Below are 20588 nucleotides of genomic sequence, written 5' to 3'. Positions count from 1 at the left end.
GTGGAGAGACCTCATTGATGGTGTTAGCGCAGAGGGTACTGTGACACAGCTGGGTTCCTGGCAAAGAAAGAGGTGACATTTCTTGTGGGAGAGAGTGTGGGGGATCTGACCTCTACACACCCTTTGCTATAGCCTGGCTTGTTCCATCACAGCAGGCAGCTTGCTGGAGAGAGGAGCCATCACAGTGGCTGGTCCATATCATGGTAGAAAGGGTGATCTAATCGACTGGGAGATGTGGGTTCAGGTCCCAGCTTAGAGGAAGACTTCCTGTGTGATGCTGGGCAGGGCACTTGATGGGTCCTGTCTCAGTTCCCCAGATATGAAGTGTGGTTGAGGTCTTGGGAAGTCACACAGGGTTGTTGGATGGATATCATCCATCAGTGATTGCTGTTGTGGAGAAAGGCCCAAATGAATGCCTTGAATAGATGGACTAAGATGATCGATGGACTAAGGTGTCTTGTTGCTGAGGTGTGTGGTAGACAGACCAAAACCCACATTGCCTTTTTCTAACTCTGGCCAGTGGACAACCTGTAGTGGAAACTTTCCTCTGTGTTAAAGATCCCCACTGGATTTTCCTAGGGAGGGGCGTTAGGGCAAGCGCTTCTCCAATGGAAGAGTGGCATGGGAGAACCTGGTTATGTGCCAGGCAGCCTTCAGTCCTGCTCTCAGTGGAGACTTTGAACCAGGAGCAAAGCAAACTTTTGGATCTTGCTCAGAAATGTCTGACCATGTCAGTGAAGTAGCAGCTGAAAGGTTGTGACTAGCAAGCGAATCAGCATGAAAAACAGCAACACCTTCCTACGCAGCCTTTCACCCCAGCTGGATTTAGAAACGTGCCTCTTGCTATATGAAACTGGGAGGGGGCAAGTTGGAATCCGTTCTAACTCCTGCATCTTCCCTGGGATAGTTAGCCATGCCGCAGCTGCAGGACCGGGTGCTGCCATGCAGAACCCCACAGGGCTGGCCCACGTGAGTTTTTAAAGGCAGAATTTGCCTTTCAGAGTTTCCCTTACACTAATGGTGATGGCCAAGAAGTGAAAAGGCCAGGCTGACTTTGCAGGGCTGGCTGTTACAAACCATCTCTCTTTGTTTGCCAAGAAACTGCTGAGAGAGAATGCACTTGGAGCCCACAATGCCATTCATTGCGGAGTTGCAGAGAATGACGCTTGGGGGACAGAAATGCAGCAGTGTGTGTAGGATGGTTACAGGGCATTGGCCCATGCTCTGAGCAATGACCTTAGCTGGTATCAAACAGCATAACTGTGTTTGACTTGATGGACAAGCTTGATTTGCCCTGCTGAAAATCCGGCCCCATATCCACAGCCAGTGTTGCTCACTTTCCATTGGAGGAATTCTAGCTTTCAGGAACGTCGTGCAGCTCAGGAGCCTCCGCTGCTTTCCGCACCGGCCCCATGCATCTCAAGCGCTTGATGCGGTGTGGGATCATGTCTTCATTCTCTTTGTGTTTTCCTTTTTGAATGGCTTGGCGGGCTCTAGGTGTCCAGCCATATACAGGTTCTAGCTCGGAAGAAGGTGCGGGAGTACCAGGTTGGCATCAAGGTACGTTGGAGACTCTGCCCATGGGTTCGTGGCGTATGAGCATGGGCAGCCCCCTCTCCTTCCTCTCCTTTCCTCTGGTTGACGGCTCTGCTGTTTTCCCTCTCCTTCTGCTTTCTTTCTGCAGGTCTCTAGCCACTTGCAGGTTCTAGCCAGACGGAAATCTCGCGAGATTCAGTCCAAGCTGAAGGTACGCGCTCCCCAGCTTCTCCCCCCACCACGCCCTGCCTGGCTGTGCTGACAACTAACATACTCAGCTCTGTGGTGTGCTGCTTTCTTTCCTTTATATGTCTTTCCCCTCTCCCTTTGTTCCTGGAACCAGATGCTTTTCAGTGGCCACCTGGGGGAAGGTGGAAGGTGCCCTTGGAGGATGGCTGGAGAAGACCATGACAGGATGCCACAACTGGAAAGGGTCTGGCTAGGAGGCTGTCAGTGCCAGATGGGGGTGTCATTGGAGAACCTCGGAAGAGGGTCCTCTGAGCCAGCCACCAGGTGGTAAATACTGTGCCTCCTTCGTGATATGCTTGCTTGGAGGGAGGGAGCGTAGGGTTGTAGGTGCCAGCTGCTGGCCAGAGACCTCTTAGGTAGGAGGAACATAGGAACGCAGTCTCAGGCTTCCCTTCTGCCCACGAGCTTATGCACGGCGCGAAGGCATCACGCTTCTAAGGCCTCCGTGAGGTGCAGAGATGCACCGCAGCTTCTGTGGGAAGGGGATTGTGAGGGAGCAACGTCAACTGGAGCTCACCTAATCTTGGGGGGCTTTATGGTAGCCCTGGGCTACAGGGCCGGGAAGGTGTAGCGCATTCCCAGCTGAAACAGGATACCTGCAGCCTGGGCCAGGGTGGGACTGGAATGGGAATGCAGAGCCAGGCACCTTCCCCCTTGTAACAACCTCCTTAGGCTAAGAGTTTCCACTCCTCTGAATTCAAGCTTTGGTTTGGGGAACAAGCGCAGAGCAGAGGTGCCTCCCAGGATGCTGAGAGACTTGCAGGCTGGTAGCCATAGCCATGCTGGGCTTCTGTGGCCCACGTGTATAACTAACCCAGCAGGGACAGGGATACTCAAGCTGTGGGGCCTGCATGATGCAGCCCCTACCCCAATCCATATGCGGACCTCTGGAGTGATGACACCTGTGCCTGTGCTGGGGAGAAGCACACTCTCTCTGTGGGGTGAGCATGTGATATTCTCTCAGCCTGTATGGGGAGATGTTTAAGCTGCAAAGCCCATGTGGTGGGATGTACTAGGTAGTGTAGAGGGGTGCACACACCCTGCTTTGGCTGATCCTGGTAGTTGAGGGATCAGGCCAGAGGCCCAGGAACCAAGGGAGCCTAATGGAGATGAAGCTGGAATGTTGTCTCTCCTCTGGTTGGCTTTTCTTTCTCTCCTTTCCCCTTCTTTCTAACTGGAGGTTGACTAACCTTTTGGTAACCGTTTCCACTGTACATCCTTTGCATCATCAATCGCAGTGCCGGTGACAGGCACCTGTGGGAGGCGGGTGCGTCACAGGGCAGGGTGCGGGGAGGGATTTTGAAACTCCTCTGACCTGAAACTCCTCCCTGTGTTCAGTCTGGATCGTGGCAATGCCTGCACACCCTAGTCAGGGATTGGCCCCTAAGCATTGCGTGCACACACGCACACCCAGTGACAAGACTCTGTTCCTGTGAGCTTATGCACATGAGAGACTGCAGGGTGGAGGTATCAAACAGATGGGACCTCACAGCAGCAAGTCATCAATTGGGACTAGCACACACCATGTATGTGCCCCCTCTTAAGTGACTGGAACGTCTCTGCCAGTCCATACATGTGTGTCGATGCTTCAGCGCATGGTCTCTTCCAAACCCCTGGACCCCCCCAACCCCACTGGACGAGACCCCGCAGAAAGGAGAATGCCATCCCTGCAGTAGATGGTGTAGCAGTTGTTTCCAATCCGTGGCTTGAGGGTGACCTGTTGTCCCCAAAGCTGATGTTGCTGGTGGCCCCAGGAAATTTTGGCTTTTCACAGATGTCCTGCTCCAGGCGGGCAGAGAGGGCTCAATCTGATGTTGCCCATAGCATGTTACTTAGTATTTTTCTTCACAGGCCAGCGAAGGTTGAAGAGCGCTGCTCTGTAGAATGATCCCAAAATGCCTGAAGAGAGGATCTGGCTTCCTTTCACATGGCATAGGGCTTGGGAGTCGCTTCACGTAGGATTTGGGAGTAAAACCCTCTGGATTTTGTCAGTCTGTTCCATAAGAACAGTAACTTCTTTGTCCCAGTAACTTCTAGGAGGGCTTCGTTTACACTTAACGGTTTTGCTGACACAAGAGAAATCATACCCCTACTAGACGTAGGTCAGCAAAAATCCTAGTGTAGATACAATTGCCGGTCCTCTTGGTGGTTGAAGTGTAGTTCACTGGGAAACTGGTTTGAGGTACACCAGCAAAAGAACATTTTTGCCACTGTCATCTGCCTCTCCCCTGTAAGAGCTCCCTGCGTGCTTCTCCCATCAAACCTGAGGGAGCACAGACAGGGCCTGAGAGACATGCCAATGGTGGCTGAACTTATGCAGCCCCATCTGCTCTGAAATACTCGAAAGCGCTTCCAAAAACGTGAGCAGGACTGGCTTGTTTAACACCTGAAACTCCTTTTTTGTGAGCCCTTCTTAACACAGCCAAGTTCAACCATCTCTTAGTTCTCAGTAGTTCTTGTGTGGGCTCCTGTATTCCCCATGCATGTGGCTATGTAATGTTGATTTTTAAAATGCATTCAGCTCAGCCCCTGGGTGCTCATAAAATCTAATCAAAACATGCCAACGAACCAGTCCTTCAAGAGCTAAGCCAGTGATGCTCAGGCCAGGGCTCCTAAGCCACAAGTGGCTCTTCAAATTGGCACCCACAGCTCTTTGCAGAAATGCTATCCATTTTTTTCCTTTTTACCTGCCTTTATCAGGGATGTGTAACTGCACATTTGTTCCTTTTTGAACTGGAGTGTGTTTTTGCCCCAAGTCATCTGGGGATGCATAGGTGGTTGTAGCTCTTGTGACACTCAAGACTGAGGGCAAGATGATGTGGATGTGGCAGTTGATAGCAGAGCAATCATAGGTAGCATATGCACACGCTCAACTGATCACAGATGTGCTGGGAAAGAGTGTAAGAGCCTCTGTTCCTGCCCTGCAGCCCAAATAATATTAGCTCCATGGAGACCCTGTTCCTTTAAGGAGTCACCACTTGCAAGTGCACCAGCCCCAAGCCAGTGCTTTGTCCCCACTGTGCCAAGCCCCTCCTGCAGATCCAGCCCCTTGGCTTAGGTGGTCTCAGTAGAAACCGAACCCTCGTGACAGTGTGGCCCATGCAGTGTCAGGGGAGAGCCATGCCAAGGGGTCCCATGGAGGTCCACACGGATGCCTCGGTTCCAGTCCACTCCCACCTAGCAGGCTTGCCCAGCTCCCCTGGCACAGGGTGTTTGAATGCTACTTTCTCCTCTGAGAGATGGCAATTGGGAAAGGATCTGCTCTACTAAACACAAGGACGATGTAACAGCCTACATCAGCACCTGAGTGACAGCTTCGGAGCGGAGAAATCTGACCTGGCTTAAATAGCCAAGGCGCACTTCCTTACACAGACACCCTTCTCCACACGCACAACCGAACGTGCACCCCTTCTGCTCACACGTAGTCCCACACGCCTCGCCACTCACCTCCTTGGGCACATGCCACCAAAGAGCCCGCAGCCCTGCTGCTGGTACCCACTTTGCACGTGCGATTCATGCAAGACTGCTTTGTACCCAAGTAGTCCCGGTCTCACAGTCACTCCATGGATTTGCATCCGAGTGCAGGCTGCTCGGGTGGTATGAAGGAGCAGTTGTATTATTTGCACTTCCCAGCAGAGCCTAACTAGGTGCCACAGGCAGCCCACGCATTCCCCCCCCCCACCGCCATCTCTGTTCCTGTGCCCCAACATCGTCATGACAGGGGGACAGACAGCAGCCAGGCTAGGATATGGCTTGCTTCCAAAGGCCAGCCCATGTTCCTTTGAATGTGAAGGGTCACTTTGTTACTAGCTACTGTAAGTGATGCAAACGTCTCTGCTCTGAGATCATCGTAAACACACTAACTGTCTCGTTTCCTTTCTTTTGCCCACAGGCCATGAACTTGGTAAGTGGAATTTGAGTTTGCACTTTACTTTCTTTCATTTTCCCCTCTACCCCTTCCCCCTCTCTCCTGGACAGGAGACAGCCGAGGTAGAACATGTCACATCAGTCAGATGTGCTTCTTCTGAGTCCGGCCCCGACCCAGTGCCCCAGCACAGTGCTGTTAAAGGAACTGTCTTACAGATACGTTGTGCTAATGATCCCTTTGCAAAAATCGACATATTGGCCTGGGCAGATCCTAGCACTGCGGTTTGCATTCCTGCTCCTGAGTTCCCCCTGACGTGTTGCATTATTCTTTGATACTTCCAGTCCTGAGCTGTCACCTAACAGTGCGTAGCAGCACTTAAATGGGTGCCATGTTTCATCCCAGAAATTGCTGAAGGCAACCCATTGGGTACATGTAGCTCTAGTGTGTAAGGAGGGTTGGGCTCTCAGGATGAAGGGGGTTAAAGCAGTGTGTGTGTGTTTGTGTCAGTCCCCCTGTCCTGCCTGGATGGGTAACCACTCTGTTCTGTCTCCCTTCCCACAGGACCAGGTCTCAAAGGACAAAGCCCTGCAGAGTATGGCCTCCATGTCATCTGCACAGATCGTATCAGCCAGCGTCCTGCAGAACAAACTCAGTCCCCCTCCTCCTCTTCCTCAGGCTGTCTTCTCTGCTGCCCCCAGGGTAAGGCACTCTCCTCTTTGAGGGTGAAGGCCCTGCTTAGAAGAGGGGATCCTTTATATTCCCAGCCCGGTGAGGCATACCACAAGCAGCAGGCTCTGCGGCAGAATCTGAGGGCAGAGAGCAGCAGAGGAGGGAGATCAAAACTACTCAGTCCTAGACTCTCCCCACAGGAGGTGCTGTAGGGGATGGTCCAGGAGAATGGCAGCTCAGCCCAGTTCCAGCCTCTCCCAGCAGCAGGCTCTGTAAGGCGAAAGGGCTGATGGAGCTTGGTCTACATGGTGCTCTCAGCAGCTGCTTTTGAGACTGTCATAACAGGGCTCCCAGCATGAGGCATATGGTCCAGGCTGGCTGTGGACTTGCTTTTCAACCTTAAAGCCCCTCAACGTATTTGCTGAGCTGACAGTGAGAGGATGAAACCAAACATGCCCACGTCCTTGAGCTGTTTTGCTAATGAAGTGCCTAACTGTGGTTCTTTATGTGCTTTTGTTTTCCCAGTTTTGGAGTGGGCCTATCCCAGGACAGCCTGGACCCTCTCAGGAGTGAGTATTGAGACATAGCAAGGAGCAACTGTGCCATACACACAACGGGAGGACTCTTTACTCTCACCTGTGATTCTTCCCCATGCGATTTCAGTTAGAAATGCTCAGGGTGGTAGAGGGGAAGCAGCTTGGTGCAGTGATTAGAGCAGGAACTCTATCAGACTTCCCAAGTGCTGTGCTCAGCCCCATCAGTCCCCTCCTGAGTCAGCCTTGTGGGGGGCATCTTGCACAGGAGCGGTGTGTAGAGAGCATCTGTTGCATGCAGTATGCTCCCAGGAACCTGCTTGCCAAAATTAATGAAGAGCACCATGGAAACTGGGCAGGCCTCTCTGTGGTAGGATGTTGGGGATGTTTGCCTGGCTCTCCTGTGTCGGGATGGAGATGGAACTGCTGTATTTCTGGGTGCGAGGCTGGCGTGATGAGGCTGAAGGTGCTTAGCAAGCCAGCAGTTTGCATATCAGTGCTACAGCCTTGGCAGGGAATGGAGGAAAATGCAGTAGTGCAAGATTCCCACCTAGTTTCCATTGTCTTCCCCTATGCTTGGTGCTAGCTCTGGGCCCAGAGCCTGATTCGGCCTGACCCCAGCCAGCATCTTCTTGGACATCTTAGGCCCATCTGAGCAACCCTTGAGCTCTGCAGCTCCCAAGGAAATGTACGCTTCTCACTGCTAGCATGACTGATGTGAGCAAACTCGGTGTCTGACCAGCCCTGGATACTGGTCATACCCTAGCAGGCAGAGTGCCATGACATTCAGCAAATTCTTGTGTGTCCAGAGAGCATCAGGCCTGGAGATGGGCTGGACATCCATTCTCCTAAGCGTCAGGGGGTGGGGTGGGGAGGGAGTGTGCTTTGGCATGTGTCTGACAGTGCTTGGCTGCTGGAAGGGGCACAGATGGTCCCTTTAGTTAGGGAAGGGATGACTGGGGTGGCAGATGCAGGAAGAGGAGAGCAAACAGCTGTTCCATGCGTTTGTATGTGCACATTATAGTTATTCTTATCTTAATAGTCCAGGAAGTGCCTGTCAGTCCCTAGCTGGGAGGTGGGTGGGAAATGAGGAGAGGATGTTTTATAAAAGAGGGTTTTCTTAACTTGCCTAACAATGCACTTTGTTTTCCAGCATTAAACCGTTTGCACAACCAGCCTACCCCATCCAGTCACCCATGCCTCCATCACTAGCCAGTAAGTGTCTGCTTTCACCTGGTGGCCAGGTCTCAGCCAGTACGTTTGCCTCTTGGAGGCAGTACTAGTTTGCTTCATTACCCTGTCCTTGGCTCCCCTACCCCTGCTCCTGCTCCCATCCACGACCCATACGTGTGTTCACTGGCACAAATGTGTTGATCTTTGCTATGGAGACTGTAGTGCTAACTTAAAGGGGGCTTTCTTTTTTCCCTTCCCTTTCCATCACCCTCTCCACCAGGCAGGCAGGGTTCCTCTGTCTTTCTGGGATGCCGCCTGACTGCCAGTCCCAGCAGGCTCCTCTTCATGCTGGCCCTGAAATCTGGGGCACCACCTCCAGCTGATCCCAGGGCCGAAGCCTGCTCTGTTCAGTTCTCTGTGTGTGTCAGCAAAACCTCACCATGCAGCATGCCCAGAATCAAGCTGCCTCCTTCCTAGCTTGGCCACTGGCTCGGCAGCCTTTGCAAACATAACCCTTGCTAACAGTGTGGCTCTTCATCCCTCCCTAGTGGCCAGACCATGATAGAGGCATGTGTCTCACTACTTCCAGCCAGTGGCGTCTGTTCTTTAGCCTCACACAGTAGAAGCTCACGATCTTGGAGCTACGAATTTTTAGCACCGTGCCCATATCCAGGACATAGAGCAAGAAGCTCAGGACAGCCCCTTACCATCACCACTTGCCACTTAAGGAGCGTAAGAGACGAGCCAGGCAAGACTGATCCCAGCAGGGCTCTTAGCCACAACGCGAGGCACTGTTAGACAGAGAGAGAACAATTGTGTATGCTGCCCAGGCACCAAGACCCCTCCCTCAGGAGCAAGAAGGCCCCACTGGGTCAGGCTCTGGTCATTACAAAACAGCCAGGCCCTGCCTGGGAAAAAGGGCAAGGGAGAGTAAAGGTTGCTGCTCTAGGCAGCTGTTTTTTCCTCCAGCTGTTGAAGTCATTTAGAATTTGATCTGAATGACTTGGCTCTCGCATGCCCAAAGGAGCTGGCACCAGGGTGGGGTGGTGGGTCAGCTTGTGTAGGGTCAGGCAGGGATTGATATGCCACAGGATTTTTCTTGGTAGTGCAAACACAGCCAAGCTCTACATCCCTGTCCAGCAGCTAAACCATGGGTCTGTGATTGCCTCCAGGCAGTGGAACAAGCTCCCCAGGGGGATGGGCCAGCCCCACTGCATCCGAGTGCCATGGCCAGACTAGAAAGTACCTGGGTGCTGGCTGAGGGGACTAGACCTGACAGGGCACCATGCCCAGGATACAGGGAGTGGAAGATATCCCTGAGCTGCAGTGCGCAGGGGTTGGTGTGATGGGTTACCCGCAGCTCACCGGGTGCCCCCTCTTCCTCTCTTCTAGGTTACGAGCCCCTGGCTCCTCTCCCGCCAACTGCCTCGGCCGTGCCAGTCTGGCAGGACCGCACCATTGCCTCGGCTAAGCTGCGGCTCCTTGAGTACTCCGCGTTCATGGAGGTGCCGCGAGATGCTGAAACGGTAACAGTCCTGGGGCGCAGAGGGTTTGTCTGATCAGTGGTCAGGCAAGGGTCCCAGAGGCCAGAACATGCGCTCTTCCCCACCCCGTGCTCTTGAGACCCCCGTGTCAGTCAAGGGATGGTTGTGGGGCCATGTAGAGATTGCACCCATGAGCCCCAGCGCACTCTGGGGAGGGGGGAGTGAAGGCTGCCTTCCCTACAACTCTTTCCTTCACAGACGGGTGGATGTCAGAAGGACTCCAACAGTGTCACTAAGGTGCATGTAGCTCTGCCGTGTGTTGTAGTGACTCAGCCCTGGGTGGCCTGTTCCCGTGTCACTGATGCTCCCTGCTTCCCCTACAGTACAGCAAACACCTCTTTGTGCACATCGGGCAGACGAACCCCTCATACAGCGATCCCCTGCTGGAGGCTGTGGACATCCGCCAGATCTATGACAAGTTCCCCGAGAAGAAAGGAGGCCTCAAGGAGCTCTACGAGAGGGGACCGCAGAACTCCTTCTTCCTCGTCAAGTTCTGGGTAAGAGCCATGCTGCTTGTGGCCCTGCTTGGCTGTTGATCTGGTCACTCTTTGTACCAGACCCAGTTGTGTTTGGTCCTAAGGTCCTGGCCAAATTCCAGCAGGGGCAACATCCCGTCTCCTGAGTTCGCCCCTGCCCCACTGTGTGCCTGTGACACTTTCCGTTTACTGTCCTGCCCTTCTCTGGGCTCTCGCTGCACACTGAAGCGGTGGTTGCCTTTCCCCTAAAACACAGCTGTATCTCAGTAGAGGGTAACATGCCTGTGGCAGACTGTCAACCCTTGGGCTCCATATAAGATCCTGCATGTATAAGTCAACGTTTTGACCTCCAGGTGCCTATCCCTAACATCTCCTTGCCACACCCAGCCGAAACTTGGCTCAGTGTCTAATAACAAACAACTCCTTCCCTCCGCCCTTACTGCAGGCCGATCTGAACAGCACTATCCAAGATGGCCCTGGGACTTTCTATGGCGTGAGCAGCCAGTACAGCAGTGCAGAAAACATGACCATCACTGTCTCCACCAAAGTGTGCTCCTTCGGGAAGCAAGTCGTTGAGAAGGTGGAGGTGAGTCCTGCACGCTTGGTATGAAAAGAGGGATGATTGTGTGGGAATTGGAGTGGGAGATAGGGGGTTGGGCATCTTTGGGTTCTGTTCTTGGCTTGTGGGCTTCTTTACCTTAGGTAGGCAGGGTGCTGTGCAACAAGTAAGACCTGACAGATACTATGAGTCCCTGCTCCAAAGAGCTTACAGCCTAAAGGCACAAATGACTTGAGTTCATTGGATGGATGCTGGGAGAGATGAGCTAGTTTCTTAAGGGTGTATCGAGTGTATGAACTAACAAAGGTCAGCCTTCTCCTGGAACTGCCCTAGAGTCCCTTAGGACTTTTACAGCAGTTTTCTGTGTCATTGCTTCCTCAACCGTAGTGCCCTCACTCCTGTCTGCCCTTCCCCTTAGTCCTCCTCTCGTTTTCTGCTGGTAGCTGGGTGGTAACGATAAGGTAACACCGAGCCCCTGACTCCGTTCTCTTGCAGACAGAGTACGCGCGGCTGGAGAACGGCCGGTTTGTATATCGAATCCATCGTTCGCCCATGTGTGAATACATGATCAACTTTATCCACAAACTCAAGCACCTCCCGGAGAAGTACATGATGAACAGCGTCCTGGAGAATTTCACCATCCTGCAGGTACAGCTCTTGCTTCCCACTTTTGGCTTCCATCCTCTTCTTCTGCTCCCCAGCACAGCATTGAGCAGTTCTGTAAGCAGTGCACGATTACTGATGATACCCCATCAAATAATCGCCCTTTTTTGTGTGTGGGTGTAAGTCTCTTTGTGGTTAAGGTCAACACTGGCTCCTCCTTACAAACCAAACGCTCCAAAGTCGTTGGTGATTCTGGTTGTGCTCCCTAAGATGCCAACAGTGCTGCCCCACCCCTGAGATGCAAGTCCCTAAGGTGGCTGAAGTAGGTTGCCTGCAGTTGCTAATCATTTTGAAAGCACATACCCTAACTTTTCAAATCCACTTCCCGATTTCACCAAAGACCAAGTCAATTGACCTAGAATTTCTATATACCAAATCTTGGCACAGGGTGGTCTATTTTAGAAAAGTCACAATATCACAATGATACTCAGGGAAGGTTTGTTTCTTGGTTTTCTTAAATCCCCTTTAATTCATACACTCTTTAATTCCTAGAGTGCATTCATGTGCCTAATGTAATCTGTAGAATAGACTTCTGTATGCATGTCCACATCAGTGAGGGCCAACCTTTTTGGCAGGTGTGCCACAGGGTATGCCCTGCACCCTCCCTGAGTGTTACCCTGACCTGCTGCTCTGCTTTCTGCTCCCTGTCTGATTCGCCCCATGCCACTTACAGAGGCTGCCAGTGCCACTTGTGGCATATATGCTGCATGTTGGCCACCCCTAGTTTACACAATTCTTGCACAGCCATTTAACAATGAATGTACATGTACATGTATACTTATATGCACATGGTATAAGTCACTTGCCTGCCCTGCCCACGATATAGTTATTTCCATCGTTGAAAAGTGAGTATTAAATGCTGCCAAGATAGAATGATGCAATTTTTCATTAGATCTGGGTGAAAAAAATCTTGTTTGAAAGAGTTTTCAGTCTAGAAAATACCATTCAGATGAAATTTTTACAAATCCTTATTGGCTTCTTTTTATGGATTTTTTGGCAGAAAATTAACATAACAAAATCTTGTTTAGAAAATAACAACATTTCACTTCAGAAAATTTTCAGACCTTTTCCAAGTAAAAATGTTCACGTAAGCATGTCTTTTACTTGGATTTTTCAGGTTTTATTTGTCCATTATTTATTTCATAGCCTTTCGTTACCAGTGTTGCATTTAACTTGATAATTGTATTATTTCATGACCGCTCAGGAATAATGCTGCATAATGTGAAAATGCTAAACATAATGGAAAAGCCTGTGAAAAATCAAAAAACCCCAAACCCCTGTTGAAATCCAATTCTTAATTTTTCTCCCAAAAGAAGAAATGTCACTTTGGATTTTTTTGAGAGCATTTTTGTTTTTCTTCCATTTCTGGATGAAAACAATTGTTGAACATTTCCAGTTTCAAGGTTCAAGCAGCTCAGGTGTCTGTGGCGAAAGTAGGTATAGAGGGGGGGAGCCAGCAGTCTCAGTCCATGCATGTGTGTACACACCTGTAAAGAGAGATCACCCACATGGCAGACCTGTGCCTTGACAAACAAGAAAGGCCTCTCTGGAATGACTTCCCCTCCTAACTGAGCTCTTTCTCCTCCCCACTTCAGGTTGTTACGAACAGGGATACCCAGGAGACCTTGCTCTGCATAGCCTTTGTGTTTGAGGTATCCAACAGTGAACACGGCGCCCAGCACCACGTATACAAGTTGGTCAAGGACTAGAGGCCTCTGGGGCGGGCGGGGGCATTGAGGGGAGGCGAGAGTGGGGTGAAAAGGGTCTTGTGCAGAGAAGCCGCCCGTGCAGGATGCCTCGAGAGAAGTCATTTGAAAACGAAACAAAAAAAAAAAAAGCCAAAAAGACTGACTTGCAATCACAGATGTTTTCTACTTAGGAACAATTTTTTTTAAAGAAAAAAGAAGAAAAAGAAACCATAGAGTGAAACGAGGGCCTTGTCCAAAGCAGGAAGGGGGGGACAGGGTTGGCCACTGATTGGCGCATCGGCCCCTGTCACTGGCAAGGCCTGAATTTCCTCCGTGCCTGTCCCAGGCTGAAGCACTAGAGCAGCACATTGTCAAATGACCGACAACCCCTCCCTGCCACCCTGATGCACCCTTTTCTTCCATGTTCAGACACCGGTAATCCTGCACCTGGCCTGGCTTGGCCTGGCCCAGTCGGCTCAGATGAGGTGGAAAGTAGCAGGTGCATTTGGGAAAGTGAACGCTTTGTCGTCTATCCAGTAATATACAGCCTGCTTGGGAACTGGCAGGGGACAGGGGAGGTGGTTTTGCCCAGCACTTTGCAGCAGGCTGTGTGCACAGCTGGGACAGCCCCTGGAGGCTCAAGTCAGGTCTCCATGGGTCACATTCCTCTCAGCTAGTTACAGGAAGGAGTCATGACTGTGCAAGAGGAAAGGGTTACTGTGGTGGTTCCCCCAGCTCTGTGTTTGGCATTGAAACATCCTTGGAGCAATGGTTGCAATGGCGATTCCAGGAGGGTATGGGTTTCCTGGCAGTTTCCCAGATGCTAGGGTTGTAACAGGAGCAGGGGTAGGCATTGAGCCACCAGAGAAGAGGATCCCAGCTGCATGGCCATGTGTGGGAGGCCAGAGCAGGTAGCAGAAGGTGCTCAGTTGGAAGAAGGGGATCTCTGAGGCTGTGGGGAGAACAGTCTGAAGACTGCACTTGGGCAGATCCAGGAGGCTGTGTACTAATGAGGCTGCTTAGGAAACTCTCTGGGCTGGGAAAGGATGGAGGAACCAGAAAATTCTCAAATATCCCCAGGACTTGGAAACCAAAGCAAGTGCTTTGGTATCTGACTTTTCAGGTGAGAAGCTCAGAACGAAATGATCTCTGTCTGAAGGCCAGTTCAGCAGGGGTATTCATTTGCCCTACCCTCTGCTTTCCTGATCATTCCCTTTTGGCAGAGTCTGGAAAGATAGACTATGGCATGTGGTTCCTGCCACGGCGGATGTACATCGCGCAACCTCGCCTGAGCCCTGCTGGCCAGACCCACCCAGGATGTAAAGCATGCAACTCCGCTGGTGTCTGCGGAGTCTCAGCACCGCGTGCCAAATGAAATGTGGTCCTGTGTCTGTGTTAAATTGGAAGGTGGTGATATGGCTTGTGTAGGACTTGAGGGGCATTTTTGGGTGATGTATGCCCAAAATTTAGGATCCATATTTTAAAGGGTCACTGGGGAGAGATGAAGAAAATGCTTTCCCCCCCCCTCCTATTTTTAAATTCAGTTTTCAAATGAACTTGAAATGGTTTTTTGAGCGAACGAACACATATTTAATGGGGATTGAACCTGCAGTGTTTACAACCCACACTTGTGCAAGTGACCAGAACCAAAGTGAGGCTGATTTGTACAGTCATTTCCAAGGGCCAAATGATGCAGAACCAAATGAAACCGGCAGCTAAAAGATGCAGGTTGGATTTGGGTGCATCAAGCCCATTTGGTTTGATAATTCTGGAAAGATTTTACTCAAAAAAACAAAATGAAACACCCCCCCGCCCCACCCCGAAAAAAAAAACGGTGGGCCCCAGTGCTTATGCTTCTGTACAGCACCTAATGCAGTAGGACCCTGCTCTCAGCTGAGGTTTCTAAGAGCACCTGTAATGCAAATAATTTTAAAAAGTGCTGCCCACTGAAGTCACTGGGAGTTTGAGCCATCTACACCTTCTAGAGTGATGCCGGTGGCATTTTGACTCGAGTGCCTCAAAGTACTCATTTGTAATTTAAGAATAATGGATAAGAAAACAGTAACAACATTGGGTTTTCCAACCCTAATTTCCATTTGTAAAATTTCCATTTCTTTGTCTTTGGCTCTTTCTAGCGGACCTTCTTGGTTTCAACTTTTCCTCTCAGCCACCCATCCTTCTTGCAGCCCTGCGCCCTTCCCAGCACGCCTCTCACACCACGCTGCCTCTCCTGGGCCCTGTAAAATCCCAGCCGTGGGAGCTGCTTTTCCATTGAGCTCTGAGCATGTCAGGATTTAGGGCAGCCCAGGATTTCCTATAGCAACCTTGTTACAAGTGGGGGAAGGAATCTGGGGCTGTGTGGTAGGGAGTTAGGAGTCAGCAGAAGAGTGGTAAAACCTCTTTCCTCTGCCACTCGGGCAGGTGGGTGAGCAAGGTCGGAAATAAGCACGAGGAAGAGGTTTTGAGAAGAGTGGGGGCTGCCAGGCAGAGAATGAATGAACAGGTCCAGGCCTGCTAACACATCCTCCTGCCCAGCTGGATTAATGTGGAGGCTTAATCATAGCTAAACTGCTGCCAATGCAGGACCTAGTGCTAGAAAAACTTGCCTCCTGGAAAGGGGCCCGATGAGAAAGTAAAAGAAGGAGGTAGGGATGGTGAAGTGTTGGCTGGAGGAGACTAGCCTTGTTGGATGGATAGTGACTGTACAGAGCTCAAGGGTTTGGTACATGTGTGGGTGAAATAGATGCAATGAAAGGAGAGCCTAAGGGAAGACTGGCCTTTGGGGGATCCCCTCCATCCCCATTGTTCTTCTTCCGTCTTCCCCGTCTTTCTCTCTTCGGGAGGGGGCCTCTTCCGGGCGAAGGAGAGGAGAGGAGAGCCCAACCACTGTGTTGCTTCATAAAAGGATGGGTTAAGGTCCTGCTGTTTTCACCACCTCCGTCTTGGGAGGAGGGTGCCAGTGGTGATGGGGTGTGGACGCAGAAGGGGGATGTCATGGAGACCTGACATTTCATTGCTTCCTAGCCTGTCCTTCTCTGCATTCTTCTGCACGGACTTGGCCTCGCTTCCGTGAGGCTGAACCTTTTGGTTTTGACCTGGTTCTTCTTTTGGGTTCTCTTTTGCTTGCCGCAGTGACTGGTTAGCGTGTTCTTCCGGCTGGCTGGATGCCCAGACATTGTCTGGGTGGCCACCTGCGCGGGCTGTAGACAGCTCGGCGTGAAAGCAGCCAAGCTGTGACGGACAAGAGCCCCCCCCCCCCCCGTCAGCTTCTGAGTCGTACAGTGGTCCCCTGTGCTGTTTCATGTGAATCCAACATGGGGTGAAACAGTCAGGAGGGAATCCTGGAGAAGCCAGCAGGTCTTCCAGCCCTGAAGGAGCCTTTATATTGGTCCAAGTTTTTTCTTGTACAACGTATTTAACTATTCTGATCACGCTGCAAGTGATCTCAGCCATGAACTTCCTGGAAAGGTTTAGACGGATGCTCCCATGCATGTGCGAGCCCAAGGAGATGAAGGTAACATTGACGGGATGGTACGTCAGAACCAAATCGATAAAGCAGCGAGGCCCGATAGCTCAGGAAATGTACCCTACTGCAAAGCACGCGTGGCAGCCCTGGGGAGCGAACGGTGGGTGCTGAGCTTCCAGGACCCGACGATACGTGGAATTCAGAGCAGTCCTGAAAGGCACGCGGAGACTCCCGGGACTTCAGCTCTCATCTTGGGATGAACCCCTCCATCCTCAAATAATTCTGAGCCTCAATTGCCAGCTAGCCAGCCTCCCAGCTCCCTGTCTGTGCTACCTGGGGTGGCAACAGCGATGTTGGGAATAGTACTTCTCCCCCGGCGTGGCGCGTGGTTCTGTCCTGGGCTCTTAAGAAAACTCAGTCATTTGTGGCTGGTTGTCTCAGGCTGGATAAGCTGCCATCTGAACGGCTGAGATCCAGTAAAGCCCGCGCTCTGGCTGTAGGCCGAACGTCCTTCCTAGCCACTCGGGCGGTGGTAGAGAGGCGGCAGAGGGGAGATGCGGGCCGGTGGTGGGGAGGGGGGATTTTTGAAACCCCAGGTAGCATCTCTTGCAGTGCCTGTACCCCAGCAGCAGGGAGACCTGGCTGGATTATTTTATATGTAGCATGTTTTGTTTGTTTCTCCGTTTTTGTTTCACTCACCGATCAAAAACTCTGGGAACCTCCCTCCTTTTCCAAGTATTCCCCTCAGCACACAGACACACCGGATCTCCCTTCTCCTTCCCTTCCTGACCCTGCCTTCGAGAGAAGGGGGTGCTGTCTACACTCCTGGGGCAGGCTCCAGTCCATTCGCTGAGGGGAAGAGTTTGCTCCACCGGCCGAGGATGGATTTAGAAACCCCGCAAACCCAGCCCTCCGCGTATTCTTGGCCCGAGCCCTGCGTGAACTGGACTGTTTTGTGTTTCTTAGCCTTCCCTCAGCTGTACCCTCCGGCCTCCCCTCCCTTGCCATCTCCATGCGTCTAGCTGTAGATGCCCTGCTTCGTTCTGTGGTTGCAAAGCTTCCCACACACCCTCTGACCTCTGGTTTGCGGACACAAATACACACGCGCGCTGCCCGTTAGCACCGCCGCCACTGCTGACCCCGTAGGACAGCAGTGAGGAGGCCGAGTGCTTGCATCTCTCTTAACGGGACTTAAAAACAGGTACCTAGAGACAGACTCTTGTCAGTAAGTAACCCCCCAGCCCTTCTCTCTGCCCCAGTGTATTTATGAATTTCACATGAAGTACTGTTTTATTTTTTTAAAGACTTTGTAAAGCTTACCAGGGTTATGGTCACCATTTGTAGAGCTGTGTCAGTCCACAATGTAAAACCATTTTTTTTTTTATGTATTATATTTTTTTGTGTATTTTTTTTAATCCAGCTGTGATGGGTTGTATCATATATTTGTTGTGTTTACTGTTTCTGTCCAACTTCAAAGAGAGGAGACAATGGAGCTCCTAGAAGCTGCAGTCTGCTGAAAACCATTAAAATTATTTGTTCATGGGTTGGCGCCAACATTTCCTGCGTCTTTTATTTTGTCAGTCGCATTGCAGCAGCACCCCGAGGTCCTGAGCAGGATCTGGAGCCCTCAGCGCTAGGGACGCACAGTCTGCACATAGCTAGCTGCACATAGTTTTTACTCCAAAGAATTTGCAGCCTAAACAGATGAAGCAAAGTCGTATCTTCATTGTGCAATGGGGGAGAGGGAGATCTGTGATCAAGATCACACAAGGAGCTTGGTGGCAGACCTGGGCAACTGAAGCCAGCATCCCAAGACCCCAGATCAGTCTTAACCCTAAGGCAGGGGTGGGCAAAATGCAGCCTGCAGGCCAGATACAAACCACCAGGCCATTCTGTCTGGCCCATGGGGCCCCTAAAAAATTTTGAAAATTAATATTTATCTGCCCCTGGCTGCCTGTCATGCAGCCCTCGATGGCTTGCCAAAACTCAGTAAGCAGCCCTCCGCTCAAAATAATTGCCCAGCCCTGCCCTAAAGTTATCCTCCCTTTGGCTATTTTCTATAATGTCTTGGGATCCTGGGAGTGTGGGGCACTAAGGGGTTAAGTTGGGGGTGCGGGGTTTCCATCTGGTAGTGCTGGAGAGTGATATTGTAGCTGAATTGGTCCAGGAATTATGTAAGAGGCAAGGATTTTGGGGGGCAATATCTTTTATTGTTTAATGCAGTGGTTTTCAACCTTTTTTATTTGCAGACCCCTAAAAAATTTGAATGGAGCTGTGGACCCCTTTGAATTGTAAACGTGGATATTCATGTACTTTTGATCATAGTCATCTTTTGTGGATCCCTTAGTCTGTGGGCCCCCAGGGGTCTGGACCACAGGTTGGAAACCACTGCTCTAGTGCAAAGCAGTCTTCAGGTATGAGCAGAAGACCCTCAAGGATGCTTCCTTTGGACCTAAAGAATGCTTTGCATTCAAAAGTTGATCTAACTTTATCCCAACTATACAGTTGGTCCAACCAACAATATGACCCCAAAAACCCTTGCCTCCTTCATTTTTTCCCCATCTATTGTGTTCAGCAGGCACCCAATCCCTGTTTCAGTCACCTCCTGCATAAGTTAGAAAGAAAACGCAGGTATCCAGCTTTGAGGAGGTCACCATTGACAAACACTAAACCTTCCTGGGCACAGAAATAAAACCGCAGCATATGTAATTCTGCTCACGATTTAAATGGCCTCCAGCAGGCACCATCCCGCTGGGGGTCATGAACTGGAAAAGCTGGAAAGCGTTTGTCCCCGCGCACACTCTTGCCCCCTTGAAAATAAAAGAGCCCCAAAGCAGGGTGAGAACTGTGTCCTCATGCATTGAGGCCACGGGAGCTTTGTAACCATGCGCCAGGCCGTGGCCCGCGCTGGACCCCTGGCAGATGCGGAGAGGACGGCACCGGCTGTTTCATGCAGAGTGCTGGAGTGGCTGCAGTGCACCAGGTAGGTACAACGATGGTGCCATCCACCTGTCTCCTCTCCAGGCCAAGGCAAAGCTGGGGAGCAAGCGTGAGCTGGATGCTCCAGGGCAGGTGGGAAAGCTACAGGTCGCAGCATGGTTTGACAAAGGGGTCCAGCCCTTGCTCTCAGCACCCACTTGGGCATCTGGGCCTGGCTGGCAGGCATTCACCCCCGGGCCTTGGCACCTGGCCCAGCCCGAGGGGATGAGAAAGGGACCTGGTAGTGCCTGCCCTTGTGCTGCAGCAGCGAGACACAGCCTGGGGCAAAGAGGGTGCGGGGGAGCTAAGGGGGACAGGGAGCAGAGGGAAGGATGGACCCTGCGGGGGTTGAGTGGGGGTTTCCTGGGCCTGGGGGCAGGAGCTGCAATGGGGCAGGGGGAGCGGCTGGGCCCATGAGGACCTGCTCCGCTCCCTGCCACCTGGCAGGTGCAGCAGGCTGCACCGTGTGGCCAGGTCTTAAATATGAAACGATCGCATTTGCTGAAAAACTTCTGGTTGGTTGAAAAAAAAGTGCCATTTATTTAAAGTCGTCTTGTTTACTTAATGTTGCAGCCAGCGAGTGAGTGAGAACGGGGGCCCAGTTGAAGCCTTTCTGCGTTTCGAGGCGAGTAGGTGCAGGAGGAAGGTGCTCCCGCAACCCCAGGAGCCAGTTAGCTCGCTATGGCCGAGGATGACCAAAACCGGGGGGCATCTGACCCCCAAGCCACCGGGCCCAGGCCTGCACTAGGACGCCCCCCAATGGGTTTGGGAGCATCTGAAGCCCCAGACTGGGGGCAAGGATGCCTGCTGGTAGCAAGCGGGGTGCAGGTTGTAGCGGTGTTGGTCTCAGGACAAGGTTCTTTGGGTGAATCGGATCACTTCTATTAGACCAACTTCAATAGCTGGGGGGAAAAAATTTGGAAATGTTTTTTTCCCCAGCTATTTCAAGTTGGCCTAATAAAAGAGCGCAGATTCACCCAAACGACCTCTGTCTGTTAGGAGAAAGGCCGCTTCTGGTTTTTGGCTGGCTCATGGATGCGGCCCGGGACACGAAACACGCTAAGAAAAAAAAGGGGCGGGGAATCTTCTTCCCGGCACCCGTAGCCCCCGCTCCCCTCCGCCCCGGGAGTTGTAGTCCCGCCGGTGGACTACAGCCCCCAGCATGCCCCGCGCGGCCGGGGCGGG

At 51.7% G+C, this 20588-nt stretch overlaps 1 protein-coding gene across 3 annotated transcripts in view; it reads left to right on the top strand.

Annotated features, from left to right (window-relative positions):
- Positions 1 to 14762, top strand: part of TEAD3 (TEA domain transcription factor 3) — a 29534-nt gene extending 14772 nt beyond the window's left edge. Inside the window, exons 4-14 of one of the 3 annotated variants that reach the window (XM_019546200.1) lie at positions 1498 to 1560; positions 1685 to 1747; positions 5678 to 5689; positions 6215 to 6352; positions 6848 to 6891; positions 8009 to 8070; positions 9421 to 9554; positions 9896 to 10069; positions 10494 to 10634; positions 11103 to 11255; positions 12866 to 14762. In XM_019546200.1, the coding sequence (XP_019401745.1) occupies positions 1498 to 1560; positions 1685 to 1747; positions 5678 to 5689; positions 6215 to 6352; positions 6848 to 6891; positions 8009 to 8070; positions 9421 to 9554; positions 9896 to 10069; positions 10494 to 10634; positions 11103 to 11255; positions 12866 to 12979 (1098 nt within the window). In that variant the 3' untranslated portion in view covers positions 12980 to 14762. The remainder of the gene's footprint in view (positions 1 to 1497; positions 1561 to 1684; positions 1748 to 5677; positions 5690 to 6214; positions 6353 to 6847; positions 6892 to 8008; positions 8071 to 9420; positions 9555 to 9895; positions 10070 to 10493; positions 10635 to 11102; positions 11256 to 12865) is intronic. The other 2 variants (XM_019546202.1, XM_019546201.1) reach the window with 2 other exon arrangements.
- The last annotated feature ends 5826 nt before the right edge of the window (positions 14763 to 20588 follow it).

Source organism: Crocodylus porosus, unplaced genomic scaffold (assembly GCF_001723895.1).
Source record: "Crocodylus porosus isolate Cpor-Errol unplaced genomic scaffold, CroPor_comp1, whole genome shotgun sequence".
Classification (NCBI taxonomy): domain Eukaryota; kingdom Metazoa; phylum Chordata; order Crocodylia; family Crocodylidae; genus Crocodylus; species Crocodylus porosus.
This window is presented reverse-complemented; position numbering and strand designations above follow the sequence as displayed.